This window comes from Elephantulus edwardii, unplaced genomic scaffold, assembly GCF_000299155.1.
Source record: "Elephantulus edwardii isolate Elephantulus edwardi_28Jun2011 unplaced genomic scaffold, EleEdw1.0 scaffold00121, whole genome shotgun sequence".
Lineage (NCBI taxonomy): Eukaryota > Metazoa > Chordata > Mammalia > Macroscelidea > Macroscelididae > Elephantulus > Elephantulus edwardii.
The window spans coordinates 3503667-3522368 of record NW_006399871.1 but is presented as its reverse complement, the minus strand read 5'-3'; the positions used below and the strand labels follow the sequence as shown (position 1 = coordinate 3522368).

Below are 18702 nucleotides of genomic sequence, written 5' to 3'. Positions count from 1 at the left end.
TTTATGAAAATTAATAAAATATAATTATAGAAAAAAATATATAACTGCAAAAAAAAATAAATTTCTAAATTATTTTCTGTAATAAAAGCAATTTTTTTTTTATGTACCATCAAATTGGATCTGGCTGGTACCGGAGGAGATTGTTCCTCCTTCTCCAGCAGAGCATCTGGTGGATTCAGACCACTCCCCTCTGGGATTACAGTGCAGCTTCTTGCCACTAGGCCACCAGAGCTCACCTTAAAAGCAATTCCTTTTTAAGAATATAAAGAAGAAGGAAAAAAAATCACTTCTAGTTTTAGTCAGAAACAGCAACTCTGGCAACTTGTTGTGTACCTTCCGGTTGGAACCAACTCATAGCTGACGCTCCAATGGGTTTTCAGTCAGTTAATCACCCAGGAGGAGACTGCCCAACACTCTGCTGTGGAGCAGCTGATGGATTTGAATCACATGTCTTAGGGATCGCTGCACAGTTCCTTACCACTAGGCCACCAGAGCTTGCCATTTTGACAACCTAGTCTTTTTTATTCATACGCACAAATGAATATAAAGTCATTTTTAGCTAGTGTTTAAGGGACTCTCCCATAGCTATTGTTTTTATAAAATTATAGACCTTACCTCCAGAAGGAAGTTAAAAGGTCTCTGAAAAAAGAAGAACGAACTGGGGAGGAGGGTAGAGAAAATAGTACAACAATGAATGAATGAAAACCCAAAATCTCTGTAAATGTTCATTAAAATGAATAAAATTTAATAATTTAAACAAAAAGGTCTTTGAGTCCTTTTTTCCTGATCTAAGAATTTATTTCAAATGTTGTCATTGTTGATTGCCTTTGAGTCAAGCATGACTCATAGCAACCCTACGAACAAAAGGCCTGAAACCTTTCTATAACTATCGTGACTATCGTCATCTATCAAAGTTCATAGAGTTTCCAGAGGCAGGTTGTTTAGGAAGTGGGTGCCACTCCTGAGTCTTGACCAATATCCAGACATTACTTGAGTTCGCCAGGATCTAGGAACTCTTTTTGCACCAAGACCATCCATTCTCAGGTTGGAAAACTCTAGTTTTATCTTTCTGTCCTGAAATGACAGAACTGCAAAGGCAAATTTTAGACCAAGGCACTTGGCATGCCTAAAATGAGGAGTGGCATCCACTTCCTAAACAACATGCCTCTGGAAACTGTATGAACTTTGATAAATGTCGATAGTGTAGAGGAGTTTCGTGCTCGACTCGAAGGCAATCAACAACAACAACAACAGGTCTAAAATGAAGTCCATGTTGAGTCAAAGCACAGCCTGACCTAAAACTCCTGCTTCTGCTGCTCTGAAAAGACAATTCAGAATCTTTTATAGTTTTAACTGCTTGTAATCCAAAGGATCGTTTGTTTGTGCACTTAACCCCAGAAGAATACTTTGGTCCTGAAAATAGAAATGATACTGTTAAGAAGAGTTGTCGTAAGCAGCCATCTGAGATATAACTATTGATCTCATACAGAGCAAAGGAGAAGAAGGATGTTCCAGAGGAATAACTGACACATGAACCCTGCCTACGTGACCCTCAGACCAGAAAAGCTAGATGGTGCCTGGCTCCCCATACTGACTGAGATCCTAACAGAGTCAGAAGGAGGGGAGAGAATGTAGAACAACAACAACAAATTAAAAAAAAATCAAATTCAGAGAAAAGACAAATTTGTCTGACAGAGAGTAGCAGAAATTTTGTCACTATGGCCTTAAGACAGCTTTCCGACCCCTGGAACCCTAACTGAAACCATTCCTCAAGACCACCTTTCAGGCAAACAATGGGTCAATAAAACAAACAACACCCAAGAGGAATATATTTCTTTTAAAAAAAACCACAAAAAAACCAAACCCCAACCAATTATATGAGATAAAAAAGACATTTGCTCAAAAGCAAAAAGTAGAAGGCAGGAAAGGGTAGAAAATCCACACAAAATGAGACAGGGCTCCCAGGGCGGAAATGGGGAGATTGATGACACGTCGTGCGGAGGGTAACCAATGCCATGGAATACTTTTATGTACAAACTTGGAAATGAATTTGCTCTGTAAACTTTCACCTGTAGCACAATTTAAAATGAGGAGGGGAAGAATTGTAATTTAACAATATCCTTGTAAATTTCTGCCATAGGATCCTTCATGACTGGGAGCACATAGCCCTTTGTTTCCTCCACCCAGTAAAAACCTCTCTTGCTCCTTGTAATCTGGAAAACTAAAGAACACCACCTAGGCAGTGGCTGTGTTCCAATTCATGAATCTCTGTACCTTTCAATAAAATTGCTTGTTTTTATTTCTAATAGAGTATAAGACTAGGATTTCCTCTGCGATCGATCAACCAATCTACCCCTTTGGTCTTCACTTATATTGATTGAAGCCTTTGCTTCTGTGGCTTTATTGTCTTATGATGATGCTCCCTTTACTTTGGGGAGTTTGTCTTCTTAAATGGGATCTAGAACCCAATCTAAAGTTCCAAGGGCAGCCTGGAAGAAGTGGTACCTGGTTCTCTCTGGAACCAGGACACTTGACTTGCACTAACACTGTCCAGGATAGCACTAGCCTTATCTCTCTCTGTTGAGTCAACCTGTCAGTTGGTCTAAGAAGGCCATCACAATCAGCACTGACTGGAAAGAGAAAAAGTAAAGCTGAATGTAAAATCATTCTGGAGAGTGGAGAGGATGCCCTGCATTGGTTTTGTGTCTGTGTGTGAGATCACCACCTATCACACGTAATGTTGGGCATATTTGAAACATTATTGTTATGATTATTATTGTTATGGCTGTGTCAATTAGTCAGGACCTTGCTGTACATTTACCATATGGTGATTCCTTGAATTCCTAGAGCTCTAGTATTATTATTCATTTTTATAAATTATACATAAGACTTACAGGAAGGCAAGGAAACCGATTAGCACGTCCAAGGTCCCACACTAGTAATGTAGACAGTTTGTCTGAATTGCGGCATCTCTTGCCTAAAGACCATATTCTTCCTCTGTTACATTTTACCTCAGGAAAGTGCTACTTGTCAATCAACAGTCAAGTCTAGCGTGGGATACTCCCTGGGCCCAGTTGGTGGTAAGACAGGTGATTTGGAATTTCTGTGAGGTGCCGGAATAAATAGTAATAAGGGGTCTGCATAGAAAAGACAGTGGACACCAAAACAAGACAAAGGTTAACAATCCAATTGAAAAATGGGCACAGGAAGACATTCAGATGGCCAACAAGCACATAGAGAAATGTTCAAAATCCCTAGCTCTAAGAGAGATGCAAATCAAAACAATTATGAGATAGCACCTCACCCCAGTAAGAATAGCAAAATTTGACAGAACAGCATGCAACAAATGCTGGCAAGGTTGTGGAGAAACTGGAACCCTTATTCACTGTTGATGGGAGTGTAAAATGGTGCAACCACTGTGGAAGGTTGTATGGCGCTTTCTCAAAAAGAAATACCATTTGACCCAGAAATTCCACTACTGGAAATATAGCCCCAAGAAACCATAACTGACATCCAAGCAGATATATGCACACCCATGTTTATTTATCGTGGCTTTGTTCACAGTAGCAAAGAGTTGAAAACAACCCAAATGCCCATCTGTTGATTCATTCATTTGTTAATGAATGGATAGAGAAGCTCTGGTATATTCACACAATGGAATACTATGCTGCATTGAAAAACAAGGAACTCATGAAATATTATTCCAAATGGGTGACCCTGGAAGACATTATGCTGAGTGAAATATCTCAATCACAAAAGGCCAAATACTGCATAGTGCCATTGTTGTAAAACGAGACTGACATTGGGGTTGGGGGGAGACTGAGAGAGAGGGGATAAATAATGTAAACTGCATTGAAACAGATGAGGTACAAAACTGTTTAAAAGGAATATGTGATTAGGTATTATTGTCATGACAGGAGTCTAGAGCGAAGGCTACAAGGTGGAGTGGACCTGGGGGGAGGGATTGTAAAACAATGAAGGAATTGTTTTTACTTTTCAAGAGAAGAGTGAACTGGGGGGGGGGTGTGCAGGAAGAAAAGTGCAACAATGAATGAATGGAAATCCAAAGTCTGTAAATTTTCATTAAAATAAATAATTTAAAAAAAACATGAAAAGAAAAGATAGTGGAATAAGGGGAGAATTTTTCAGAGCTCTTTGGCTTACCATGGAATCTCAAAACTTTAGAAAGAAGCTTAATTCAATCTTATTATTTTGTAATAGATTGTTATTTTTATACAAATTATTATAAATTATCTAACATTGTTGTTAGGTGCGGTTGAGCTGGAACTGAACTCATCCCTCACCCTCCAGTGGATTTTCAGAGGCTGTAAAAGCTGAAACCACAGGGGAGGAGATTGCCATCTTTTTCCTTGGAGTAGCTGGTAGATTAGAAACACCTATGTTGGGGTTGGTAGTGCCACTCCTCACCACTAGACCACCACAGCTCCCTATTTAATATTAGTTAAACATTTTATAATATTATTATTTCATTGAGATGACTATTTAATATTCCTAACAATATGAAATAAATTACTAAAAGCAAAAGGCAAGTCCAAGGAGTCCTATTTCAGAAAACACAGGCGTTCCATTGAGAGAGAAAGAGTCAAGAACAAGCCAAAAGGAGGAAATCATTAGTGAAGTAATTAAAGAAAAGGCCCATTGAAAACAACAACAAAAGGAAAAAAATCTCAGCAACAAAAGGGTTTCTAGACTAAAGAGCCCACTTCTTGTCCAATAAATGGATGAAGGTAGATACACATTAATTTCACAATTATAATGTAAAGATTCTATTAATTTTCTCAAGAATAAAAATCTTAAAAAAATAATTTTACTCCCTCCTAAAAGATGTCATCTTGGGAGGAATCCAGCAGGGAAAAATCCTAAAATAAAAAAGTTTTGTAAGGCAAAGAGTTCCCGAAAGAGAAAACAATTACTTACTGGATCCTATTGTTTCATGCTGCTCCTTACTTTGACATACTTTGGGCTTGTTGCAAGGAGGAACTAGTCCTTGGAAAGGGGTATCATGCTTGGGAGGTGAAGGGACAGCACAAGCGAGGAAGACCCTAGGGAGCTCTGATGGCCTAGTGGCAAGAAGTTACATTACAATCCCAGAGGTGCATGGTTCGAATCCACCAGATGCTCTGCTGGAGGGGGGACAATCTCCTCCTGTACCAGTCATATTTGATTTGATGGTATACACACAAAAAAAAATTTAAAAAAAGAGAGGAAGACTCTGGAAGAGATGGATTGACTCAGTGACTGGGGTAATGGAGGTAGGTGTGTTGGAGACGATGAGGTTGGCACAGGATAGAGCAGGGTTCAGAGCTGTTGTACATAGGGTCGCTGAGTCACAAGCAACTCAATAGCACTTCATAACAACAGGGCTTAGTCTGAAAGAATGCTGTGTGGATGGATAAAAGGCATGCATAAATTTTATTATTATTATATGTTTCAGTGTTATTACCAGCCTGGAGCTAGTTTTCATTCCTCAGCCTGATGGGTTCTGGACTACAGAGTGTAAATTTGAACAGTGAATTTGTACATAGTTGTAATTTATCAGGGAATCTTTTCCCTTTACCCTGGGGAGAATTATACTATGTTGTCTTTCCATACGGTGAGGGAACCTCCACCACCCATTTGCTAGTTTGTCATACTGTGATGGCTTTCACATTTCTGCGATGGTTGAAGCTATATGCAGTCCATATTTCAAATATCAGTAAGGACATCCAGGGTGGACAGATGTCGGTGTAGCTTCCAAAAGACAGGTTAGAAAGAAAGTCCTGGCACTCAATCTGTTTCTGAAAACAGTATTGCAATAAAATGTTGACCAGTTCTTGTTTGGGAAACATTATCGGGAAAGGATAATCACCAGAGGACATTATGCTTCATGAAGCAGAGGGTCAGTGCGAGCCGAGGAGGCCCTTGTGAGATGAACTGGCAGAAGAGCAGCCACAGTGGACTCAAACATGCTGGCAATTTTGGGAATGACACCGCGAGGCCATGCTTTGTTCTCATACGTAAGGTTGCCATGAGCTGGAATTAACAGCAGTTAACTAGCTAACTCCCTTCTTCGCCAAACATGAAGCCTTCAGGTTATCAGCTTTAGGGAAGGCGTCTCATATTCAGCTTTCCATGATTCAAAGCCTGATATCTCACACTCAGATTGACAATCCACTCACAGACCTTCCATGTTCACATGCTGATCATGGTGGTTTTTCACTTTCCTCTTTCGACCTAACCCCTTGAAGTCCCTTTTCTTTCCTGCAGTTTTAGCTTTGTCTTTAACAGGATGTTATCGTTGATGTCTCTAAGTGACGGTGGTGGTGCGGGAGTGTTTCAGGTTGTCTTGCTTGTCACACTGATGGAATTCGAAGTCCCTTTGGGGTGATTCTGATGGTCAGTTTAGCTCAGCAGGGACTGTTTTCTGCAACAGGCTAAGGGGATGGACACAATGACACTCTACCTCTCTGTCTTATTGGAAACATCTAGCTGTTTGTATGAAGGGTGATCTTTCAAATATCCTTGTTTCATTTTTCTGACTCTGCCTGGCCTGATGACTGATGACTCATTTCAGTTTGTGCCAGACCTGACCAAGGAGGCATGTACGAGGGCAAATGAGCCAAAGACAAATGTGACAGCATGAGATTAATTACCTTTACGAGATCCAGGTTCCCTGGTCAACTGACCCCAGGACTGACTATCCAGGATTTCTCGAATGCTGAACACCCATCAGAACCATGTCATTTTAGCCAGTGTTGAGGGCCTGCTGATGCTACATTCAGCTGCTTCCTCTGACCTTGAGGTTTGCATCCTCCTGTTTTTCAGTGAAAGTCTACCATCTAGGCATTTCTACCTTTGGGGGAAACATCTGCTTCTGTTCATCTCTGTCCACATTCAGAGACCATGCAAATCAAATTCCCTGGCTTCCTTGCCACCTGGCAGCCCCACCTGGGCTTCTGTCACTTTCCTCTCTTCCTTGGCAGCAAAGAAGTAGTAGTTGTTGTTGTTGTTATGTGCCATCAAGTCACTTGTGACTCAGAGCGACCCTATGTACAACAGCCCTAAACTCTGCTCTGTCCTGTGCCAATCGTATGGTCTCTGACATTCCCATCCCAATTACCCCAGTCACTGAATCAGTCTACTTCGTAGAGGGCCTTCCCCTCGTGCACTGTCCCTCCACCCTCCCAAGCATGATGTCCTTCTTCAAGGACCGGTCCCTCCTCACAACAGATTGCCCCCCTTTCTCCAGCAGAGCATCTGGTGGACTCAGTGTACCTCTGGGATTGCAGTGCAGCTTCTTGCCACTAGGCCACGAGAGCTCCCTTGACAGACATATTTTAAAAGGAGGCATGCAGGTTTCAAGGGCCTCATTGATAACTGATGACAAAGTTAGAAGGTGCTCTGAAGGGTCATGCTTCTTGATTTTAAAACACATAAGACCATTTGTAAATTACTACCTAACATGGGAAGGTCTGGAGAGCATCATGCTAAGTGAATTAACTCAGTCTCATAAAGACAAATACTGTAGAAGACCATTATTGTAGAATGAGTATGAGGATCTAAGGAGAGAGGCTTAATCACAGGGTCACACAATTTGATGGGTAGAGAGGGAGGGATGGGTAAAGGAAAGGGGGAAGATCCGGTGTGAAAAACAATGCATACTAACTTTATGAACTTTGTATGTAAAACAGTACCAAATAATTAAAAACAAAACAAAACACTCAAAACCCACATCATACCATGACCATGATAAAAATATCCTGGTACTGATATAAAAATAAGACATATAGACCAGCGGAATAGAACTGAAAGTCTAGAAATAAACATACACAAGTATGGTCAAATAGTTTTTGCTAAGTCCTATCTATAGGGAATGAAGAATCTCTTTAATAAGTGGTGCTGGGAACAATGAATTTCTACGCAGATCAGTGAATCAAAATCCATGCCTCACACCATACACAAAAATATATTCAAACTGGATTAAGGCCTTAAATTTGCAAGCCAAAACTCTAAACTTCTTAAAAGGACAAACAGGATCAACACTGTCAGGCAGGCCTGGGTTAAACGATGGATTACCTAATATAACAAAAGTACGAAATACAAAAAATCCAAAATAAATAAAAGTTGTTACGTATCATCAACTCAACTAGAGCTCACAGTGACTATGAAAACAGAACTGAACCGGGGAGCTCTGGTGGCCTAGTTGGCAAAAAGCTGCACTGCAACCCCAAAGGTGATGGTTGTTGTTGATTGGTGCCGTCGCGTCGTAGACGACTTATAGCCACCCTATGAATGAACGGCCTGAGCACTGTGCGTACACCGAGTTTCCGGAGGTAAGCCATTTCGGAAGTGGATGCCGCTCCTGCTTCCAGGCTTGATTTAGTCGGGAAGCTCCAGCCAATACTGTCCACCATGGGTACCCATGGTTCAAAACCATCAGATGCTCTACTGAAGAATGAGGGGCCAACCTCCTCCTGTGCCAGTCAGATCTGAGTTGACGGTACACACATACACACACACACACACACACACAAATAATAAAGTTTTTGAAAAAAATAACAAAACCAGAACGGAACCCTGTCTTTCCCTGCTCTATCCTCACTGTCTCTGATAGGCTCAAGCCCATTGTTATCATCACTGTGTCAGTCCAACTTGTTGAGATTCCTCCTCTCTTTCTCTGACCCTCCATGTTTACCAGCCTGATTCCCTTTTCCAAACATTGGCCATCTTGACAACGTGCATGAAACAAAGCTTCACCATCCCTACCTCAAAGGAGGACCTGCTTGCACTTCCTCCAAAAGAGACTTGTTTATTCTTTTGGCAGTTCATGAGATATTAAGTACTTTTCTCTAACACTACAACTCAAAGGCATTGATTCTCCTGTCATCCTTATTCATGGTCCAATTTAATGTTAAAAAGAAATAAAAAATTAAAAAAAAAATAATAAATCAAAAATTAGAAGCTTTTAAAAACAAAAAGCTTGTTCATGAAAAGACTTTACAAAGATATAAAAAACAAACTACAGACTATAAGAATATCTTCAGAAACCATATATCTGACAAGAATCTAATAACAAAAATATATATTAAACCTCCACAACTTAACAACAACCAAAACACAATTAAAAAAGGCAAAAGATGTGAATATATGTTTCACCAAAGAAAACACACAGATGACAATTATACACAAGAAAAAACACTCACGGTTCGAATCCACCAGACACTCTGCCGGAGAAGGAGGCGCAATATCCTCCTGTACCAGTCAGATCTGATTTGACGGTACACGCACACAAAATAATAATAAAATTAAAAAAAAGAAAAAACACTCAGCATCATTAGCGATCTGGAAGACACAAATCAAAACCAAGACATACCATTTCATTCCTACTAAGATCACAGAGAGCTCCAACGATCTAGTCCACAGGTAGTTTCATTGTTACCCCAAAGACCACATCTCTCAGGCAGTTCAGATTCACCAGGGGCTTCTCAGGAGAAAGATGGGCAATCTCCTCTCATGCAGTTTACTAGCGCTGAAACCCACTGGAATGCAAGCTCTGAGTGAGTGCGAAGATGACCACAATCCAAATGGAAGTAGCAGTCAAGAAATCAAGACATACTGCAGTGGGCAAATCTGCTGTCAAGGATCTCTTTAAAGTGCAAAAAAGTCAGGCTAAGGTCTGTTTGACCCATGCCATGGTATTCTCAATAGCCTCTTGTACACGTGCAAGTTGGATAATGAATAAGAAAGACGGAAGAATAACTGATGCCTTTGAATTGTGGTGGTGGTGAAAAATATGATGAATATACTACGGACTGCCAAAAGAACAAATTTGTTCTGGAAGAAGCCAGGCAGGGTACTCCTTAGAGGCAAAATGGTAAGATTGTCTCGCGTCCTTTGATCATGTGATCAGAAGGGGCCAGTCCCTAGAAAGAGACCCTGTAACTGGGAACATTGAGGGTCAAGTAAAGGAGAGGAAGACCCTCAAAGAGATGGGCTGACATAGTGACTGCAACAAAGAGCCTAAAACAGCAAAGGGGACATTCTGAGGATGGCACTGAGGGGAAGGGTTAGAGCTTTGGTATGAGGGGTACAAGTCAGCAAAGACTTGATGGCAACTAACAACAACAACAACAGGATGGCTAGGATTTAAAAACAAACAAACTCCACAAAATAACAAGTGGCAAAGATATGGGGAAATTGAAACCCTTATCTATTTTTGGCTGTTGTTGTTGTTAAGTGCTGTCAAGTTGTAGATGACTCATAGCGGCCCTATAAACAAAAGACCTGAACACTTGTATAACTTTCATTGTTTCTCCAAGTTCATAGAGTTTCCTGAGGCAAGCTATTTCTGAAGTGGATGCCACTCCTGCTTCCAGACACAAGAATATATACTACCCCAAAAAAAGGATATTACATGAACCAAACTTAAGGCCACAGTTGAAATGACTTCAAAGCCAACTGCAGATTACCAGACTTTGGTATTTCACTCTCAGTAAACATTCTTTTTATCAGGCTTTCATCAGTTAAGATCTGGTTTGTAAAATAAATCCAAGCATTCTGAAATTGCACACTTTCAAAGGTGTGAATAATTGATTAAGTGACTGATTAGTAGGCCATTTATATTATTTAAAAGCAGTGACCAATGAAGAATATGAAAAAAAATTGGGGTGATAGGTTTCATATTCTTTATTTTAATTATAGCAGACTAATTCTAAGCAGCTAATTACATTACACACTTGGACACAGGAGGAAACCAATAACCACCCAATCAGATTGCAGTGATATAGCCACATTCCCAAGTCAACAACACTCCCTTCACAAATTGCTCTAAGACGTGGTGCAGGTCCCATGCTGAATACCACCACAAGCAGTTCTTTCTCTCAAGTAACGGAAGAGGTAATGTAAGTTCTGCTGGGATGATTTCAAATTGTAATCAGAGGTTTCAGGAAGTCTTCCGCCTGTGCTAATCCATTCACTCCTTGCCTCACCCTTTATTTCTCTGTCCTGTTGTATCTGTACTATCTTTTTTTTTTTAATGACTTTCATTATCTTTTTTTTTTAATTATTTTTGTGTGCGTGTACCGTCAAATCAGATCTGACTGGTACAGGAGGAGATTGCCCCTCCTTCCCCGGCAGAGCATCTGGTGGATTCGAACCGTGAGCCTCTGGGATTGTAGTTGCAGCTCCTTGCCACTAGGCCACCAGAGCTCCCCTATGACTTTCATTAAATGCTTACAAAACAGAATACAAAACTCTGGCTTCGACGGTTGGTGTAAATGTACTATTTTATTAATCCACAAGTTATATTCCCTGAGATGCCAAATTTCATTGATGACCAAACATCCAGTAGGATGAAGTACTTGAAGGCTGAGGATTAACATGAGATTCTGCTTGGTGTTTTCTGCAAAGGATATGTGGAGTTGGGATGCTAATCATCTTTGCTTTCAGTTGTGCAGCAATACTGATCTTACTGATGTTGGCTTGATCTATTTTTGGTGGAAATGCAAAAATGGTATAGCCACTGAGGAAAACAGTGTGGCAGCAGTTCCTCAAATAGCTAAAAATAGAACTACCATGTGACAGTAATTTGGCAGCACTGTTGACAGTAACCAAAATGTGGAAATCAGTGAAGATCAACAGAGAAATGGATAAACCAAACGTAGTTCACTGGACTAGCACTCAGCCAACAAGAGAAATGGAGTGTTGACAGATGTACGGATGGTACCAGGAGACATTCAGCTGAGCAAAATAAATCGATCAGAAAAAGGAAGAGAAATACAAATAAGCCACCACTAAAGTATAACAGCTACAATGAGAGGGATTTCAGAATAGGAAATGGACTTTGAGAACAAAAATATCATAAAAACAGGTGAAATATTTAAATAATATGAAAGATTTAAATAAATATAAAATGAACTAAAAGTATATGTAATAAGAATTTAACAAAACTGACCAAGTTTTTTAAAATTTTTTCCTCCCCCTTGTTGTGTACTGTTGAGTTGGATCTGACTGCCACAGGAGGAAATTGCCCCTCCTTCTACAGCAGAGCTTCTGATGGATTTGAACCCTGTGCCTTCGGGATTGCAGCCCAGTTTTTTGCCCCTAGGCTACTAAAGCTCCCTTGACCAAGCATATTTGAAGGAAAACCAAACAATTTTTATTTGTAGTTGACTAGACACAGTTGAAGAGAAAATTGGAACAAGAATCTGAAAGAATTACCTAGTTTATAGCATAAAAAATGAGTAACTAAAAGGAATGAAACAAATTTTAAGAGATCAAGAGAACCTGGGAGAAAGAGGGAAAGTCTCCTCCTGTGTAATATCCTCCCTCTGAAAACCCACCGGAGCGGCCGCTATGGGTCAGTTCCAACTCCAAGGTATGTAACAACAACAAAAACCCCCAAAACAAATCAAAAGACAGCCCGTATTAATGGGCTGGGTGACTTTATATCGTTAAGATGGTAATACCTACCCACCAACCCCGCAAACTGAGCTACAGATTCATTTTTGAAGTAGAACAAAGTTGGAAGACTCACATGTCCTGACTTTAAAACGTAATACAAGCCAAGGTGATAAGGTCCTAGTGACAGGGTGAATGCAGAGTCAGTGGTGTGGCCCTGAAAGTCCTCTCCCACGGGTTTTCTGAGGCTGTAGATTGTAGGGCAGGAGACGGCCTATCCTTCTCCCGAGGAGCCACGGGTGGATTTGAACTACCAGAGAGAATGCAATTCCCTAGAAATTACACCAGCCACACTCCCTCTATACCAACTAGAATAACTAGAGTTTAAAAATGGAAAGTGAGAAGTCCTGCCACTGGAATCCTTGTGCATTGCTGACAAATACGCAAAAGGGTGCAGCTGCGATGGGAAACAGTTTGGCGGCTCTTCAAAAAGTTCCACATAGAATTACCATAGGATCCAGCTATTCTACACCCTGGTGTGTGCTCAAGAGAAAGAGAAATATATGCGTACATACAAACCTACATTATACTATCAGGATTATGCACAATCTAAAAAGTTCCCAAGGGCTTCATCAGCAGATAAATGGAGAACAAAATATGGCATGGTCATATTCTAGACTATCATTTGGTCCTAAAACAGGAATAAAGTTCTGATGTGGATGAACTTCAGAAACAGTATGTGAAATGAAAGAAGTTAGACATGAAAGGCCATATATGTTATTACATACATAGTAATAACATTTACATGCAATGTCCAGGATGGGCAGTTCTATAGAGACAGCTGCTGCTGACCAGGTCCTCAAAGAGATGATGCCGGAACCGTCAGAAAAGAGAACCCACTCATCCCCATACAGATGGGAAGGGAAATGCAGGGCACAGGCAGGAAGATTAGCATGGCCAGAAGTCACCAGTATCAGCCCACAGCTCTGTGAAACTTCAAGAGCTCAAGTGAATCTTACAGCTGGAGACAAGTCCAGGCGGAAGGCAGCCCCACACTGTCCTGTGGGGATAACCAAGGTCTGGAGGGAAATAGGCTGAAAGATAACTGAAAACCCAGGCCCAAGCTTGCAGATGTGAGAAAGACATCGTGCAGGGTGGTTGTGGATGGAGCAAGGATGAAGTGTACGGATCCAAGGCTTGTTACTTCCTTGCTGTTTCCAAACAGTGTCCAAGGCAGCCCCAGGCACTCGGCATCCTCTCCAGCCGCTCCTGCTCCCAGCTGGCTCCCCTGTCATTTCCCTTTATGCATATTCCCGCCTCTTAGCATTCCACCTCAACTAAGCAGCTAAGCGTGTCCTCAGGCACCCTGGGGACAACTGTTCCAGAGGTCTTCTAAGATTGAACCTGGGTCTTCTCGGAGCCCCTCCTGGAGAGTGGCTGAGACACAGTCCTGCCCAGTGACAATCTAGGCCCAGAGGCAGGGCACTGTGCCCCACAAGGCAGGAGAGTGGTGGAGGTCTGGAAGTCAGAGGGATGGTGGGCTCAGGGCTGCTGGGCAGTAGGCCTTGGTTTCTGGGTTGCTGCCTCCCCTCCCCCAGTTCTGGATCTTTGTCCTCTGTTTCCTTGGAGCAGACTTTCAGATTCTCCCTGATTCTCAGGGCCCCTTTCTTTCCAGAATTGGCCGAGGGTAGCCATAAACCATGGGTAAATCTGGCTCTCCTGGGACTGGTCCATTCCTCCCTCCCTCTTCTACAGAGGGGCCTGTGACCGACCCTAGGTGTCCTGGTAAAGAAGTCTCTGAGGTGTCTGTCCTCCTGGAGGTGCGGCCTGCCCCACTCACCTTTTGTTCTACCTTGAATTTGGCATTGTAGAAGGAGATGGATTCAGGGCCCTCGAGCAGCACACTCTGCTGCAGCTTTCTGTATTTCTCCTGTTCATCTTCTCCCTGGGGAAGCCCACACCGACCACACTCCCTTCAGCCCGGCAGAGTCAAGACTCATGCTTCCCCAGGTCTGCAAACCCCCACCCAGGGCAGCTCAGAGTCCTCCGGGCTTCCATGTTTGCTCATTCCCACTGACCCCGTCCCTGCCACCTGGGTAAGCCAGCCCAGGAAGGTGGCAGCATCAAGGGGCAGCGAGTATGGTGTTTGCTGTGCCTTCACTGCTCAGTCCTTGGGGAGACTCCTGTGCTTGCCCCCCAGCTTCGGGGAGCCCTGGGAGAGGAGGAGAAGACTCCACATGCTGCTATGTTCATGGGAGCCCAGCAGACAGGGGTGCTGCCCACTGTCCCACGTGGGTGCATCACCCAGTCCGTGGCCCGCTCACCAGAGACATGAGCCTGTTGGTAGGCTCTGTGTCCAGTTGGATGCTATTGGGGGGCTTTGGTGCCTCTTGTACGTCCTTGGGGATGGAGAAGGACTCACTGTACCAGATGTCAAATTCTGCAAGAAGGTGGGGAGACAGCAATGTCAGGGGTAGGGAGGCCCCTGAAGAAAAAGGCAAACAGAGTGCTCATCAGTCTGTCCTGTGTCCATCCCAGGCTCACCGTGTCTTAATTCTGACGCACCTGAGCGTCTTATTCTGTCCTCACCTCTATCTCTAGTCCTCATAGGCCTGAAAACCCCTATTTCTATTGGGGTCTCCTAAACTACTCCCCAACCTGAGCCCTGGCCCTGGCCCAAGGCTCCCCACACATCAGGTGCTCAGCCAGCCTTCCCAAACAGCACACCTGTGAGCAGGCGGTGGCGACACTGGTCCACCAGGTGCTGACAGTACTGCATCTCGGCCCTGAGGTCCTGCAGGTCCTGGTACTCGCTACGGTACTGCATCTTGAGGTCTTTGAGCTTCTGGAGCAGCAGGAATTCCTCCTCATCGATGATCATCAGTCCCTTGTTCTCATTCTCATACTCGTCTGCAGGAGAGTGGACAGGATTAGGGAGTGAGGAGGTGCTCCCCTGGGGGGGTTGGGAAGACATTTGGGAGAGAGGGGACAGTGCTTGCAAAGACAAAGGCAGGGGCACAGAGGAAGCGCTGGGCACATCTTGGTGATAGTCACAGCATGAGGGGAGGCCAGGCAGGGAGGACACATCTCCCTAGTGGTAAAGAGGGCCTCCACACAGGCATTTTAGTTAATTTTTTTTAATTTATTATTTTGTATGTGTGTGCCATCAAATTGGATCTGACTGGTACAGGAGGAGGTTGCCCCTCCTTCTCCATCACAGCATCTGGTGGATTCGAACTGCACTCCTCTGAGATTGCAGTACAGCTTCTTGCCACTAGGGTACCAGAGCTCCCACCACACAGGCATTTTAGGACAAAGAGGAGGGATGGGTGGAAGAAAACGTAGAGATGGCTCATTCTAGATACTTACTTTGACCTTGAACTCTTAGTTACCTAGGCAGTTGTAACAGAAAAAGCGCAAGTAGATGGCCTTACAAAAATCCCAAACCTCACTGCTGTCAAGTTAGAAGCAACTCAAGGCTGACACTCCGGTGGGTTTTTAAGAGGCTGCTGGGGAAGACTGCGCCTCTTTCTCCTGCACGGCTGCTGGTGGATTCAAACACGGTTTAGTTCCCTACAGACCAGGCAACCACAGCTCCCTAGGACATGGTTTTAACATACCAAAAAGGGTCTCCCACAGTTTAAGAAGCTAGAATGCCAAGCTCACCACGTTTACTCTAGGGGAAAGCTTTCTCTCTCCTAGCTGGGGGGAAGGGCCTTGTCTCCTCTCTTTTATCTCTGGGCCCAGAATTCCTCAGAGATCTCAATGTTTCTTGGCTTCTCTCCTCCCTGGGATCTTGAGGTTCTGAAGCAGGGACTCTGGGTTCAAAAGATACACTCCCCTCCTGGCTCGTCTTTCTCTACTTCTCTGCTTGATTCTCCTCCCTTCTTCTCTTTTGGAGGATGAAAGGTGATTCAGGCCATACCTCCAGAGAAACCACTCTTAAATCACATCAGGGTTGTGACCTAAGTAAGGGTGTTGCATCCCACTCTACTTCCCTTACAAGTGACTGGCTGATCACACCAGATGACATCATCAGGTGGGGGAATAGCACATTGTTATCCAACAGCCAAATGACATCAATATGTAACTGCCAAACACACACACAAACTGAAACACATTTTGGGGGGATCCAATTTGATCCATGTACACCCCATGAGTCAAAGGTCTGCAGCAAGCACCCCTATTATACTAATGTGTACTTTGCTTCATTGAATAATATCACAAGATACTGAGGGCAAAGTTCATTAATTAATGACAGTGGCTATAAACTCACATTTCAAATTATCATCTTGGTAATTCTAACAGTGATCAGTTATTAGATGATCAGACAACTTGACCATGTTAAGTGACTAAAATGCATTTTTTTTTAAAAAAAAGGACTAAATGTTCCAGACTGTATTACTTTTCTGGGCCTAGATGTGACTGTCAGAAAGTTTCTGGCAGGTATTTAAAAAATGAATTTACTTAATGTGTCCCCTCCAGATAAAGATGAGATTTAAACCACCATGTCTTTGGAAGGAAAGAGCTAATGTTTTTTGATGCAAAAACATAAAGCTTACTTAAAAGCTTTTTAAAGTTTAAAGCATTTAAACTTTAAAATATTTCTTTTTCCTTCATCTCACCCTCTTAAAGTGTCTATTTTGGGGTATATTTTGGAGTAAGATGTCACAAAGCAGTGCAAGTGTATAATATGTAAATATGTAATAAAAGGATGTCACGTTCTGGAGGCTGGGGGCAGAGGGGACAGAGAGATGCCTGAAAGAAGGTGCTTACAGAGAAGTAAGACTTTCACTGCCTCACTTCCCATTCCCTTCCAGGCAAAAGCCTGTCGGAGCCTCCAACAGGAGCCTTCTACAAGGAGCCTTGGCAAGGCTTGAAGAGCCTTGCCATCTGGAATTGTGTCATGGGTGGTCTGTAGGAAATGAACAGAGTGGTCCCAAGAATTTGGAAATAAAGTTTTCTTCCGAGCAGTATATGAGTAAAATTTTCTCCCTGTAAGTTTGATGATGCATCTGATCTGAAGCAAGGTCTGAGATGACCCAGGGATCAGTGAGTACGTTCATGAAAGCTGGCCTGGCCTGGGGTGTGATTTAGCAAGAGAAGTCCAGCAACCTGAAGTGTACCTGGCTGGGAACAATGAGACGGGTCAGAAATGTGAACAAGAGTGCACCGTCTGGTTCTGCTTCAGAGCCGAAGTCCTTAAATGCAGACTCTGTATCCGTCCCAGGATCTCTGAGTTAGACCCACTGGTTGGGGCCTGAGAATCTGCACGATCTGGACAGTGCTCCCAGGTAAGTCCTCTACACACTTAAGCTTGGGGGTCCTTGGCGCACAGTGAAGGCACGGGCATTGCCTTCCACAGGGGCAGAGAGGAGTACCCCACAAAGGGATCACTTCTGCCTGAGACTGAGAACCCCTGGACTGTCCCAGAACAGAAGATACTACCAGACCAATACAGGTGTTGGTGCCTCAGCATAACTTCAATGGCATTGAGTCCCTTATAATTTAATATGGTATCTAAATTCTTGTTTCCCTCCTTGGACTCTTGGTCCTAAGCAACACTCTACTCCAAACGACCACCATGACAGTAAGGAGACCACACAGCAGGACTTAGGCTGAGGTGGGCTCCTTGAGACCATGTGGGAGTCCCCAACCACCCTTCTTCCTGGGAACTTCTTTACAGAACCAAAGGGTTGTTTCTCCCGTCAGGATCAGCCACTGGGTCTGAAATCATGCAGTGACGGGAGACCTTCAGGCTGGCTGGTGGAGATGGGCTCTATCATTCCCCCGCGTGGGACCAGAGCCCAATGGGGTGCTGACCCATGTGTGGAGCCCACATCCCACTGCCTGCTGATTCATCCAGTGCCTGGGGCTACGGTAGTGCATTCCTCTGACACCCCACTGATCCCTTGCCATTCTCCCATTCACCTTGCTTCTCTTGCAGTAACTTCTTGAAATTCAGTGCCTCCTTGGTCACATCGATCTCCCGCTTGATGGCATTGATGCGTTGTGTGGTCTCGCTGGCCCTTTTCCTCCGCTCATTCAGGATGGACTTGTTATCTTTGAAGATGCGATTGATCTCACTACCTCGCTCACTCTTAAATTCCTCAAAGGCCACAGATTTGGAGGGTGGGGTGGTGGGCCTGGAAATGGAGGAAGGAGGAGAAAGCCACAGGGTACTTCATCTTTCTTCTCTGAGACCTCTGTGGGCAGGAGGCCAGAAATCCTGGGCACCCCATACCCTAAAGGGAAGCAAAAATGTTTGGGAATCAGGGAGGAGTGATAGGGAATGGCAAAGGA

General features: G+C 43.4%; 1 protein-coding gene across 1 annotated transcript in view; it reads right to left on the bottom strand.

Annotated features, from left to right (window-relative positions):
• The window catches only part of KIF9 (kinesin family member 9), a 97487-nt gene that overhangs the window by 44727 nt on the left and 34058 nt on the right, over positions 1-18702 (bottom strand). Inside the window, exons 16-20 of the mRNA XM_006893033.1 lie at positions 18331-18545; positions 15127-15309; positions 14724-14839; positions 14240-14344; positions 13419-13478 (exon numbers count right to left, since the gene is read on the bottom strand). Of these exons, the coding sequence (XP_006893095.1) occupies positions 13419-13478; positions 14240-14344; positions 14724-14839; positions 15127-15309; positions 18331-18545 (679 nt within the window). The remainder of the gene's footprint in view (positions 1-13418; positions 13479-14239; positions 14345-14723; positions 14840-15126; positions 15310-18330; positions 18546-18702) is intronic.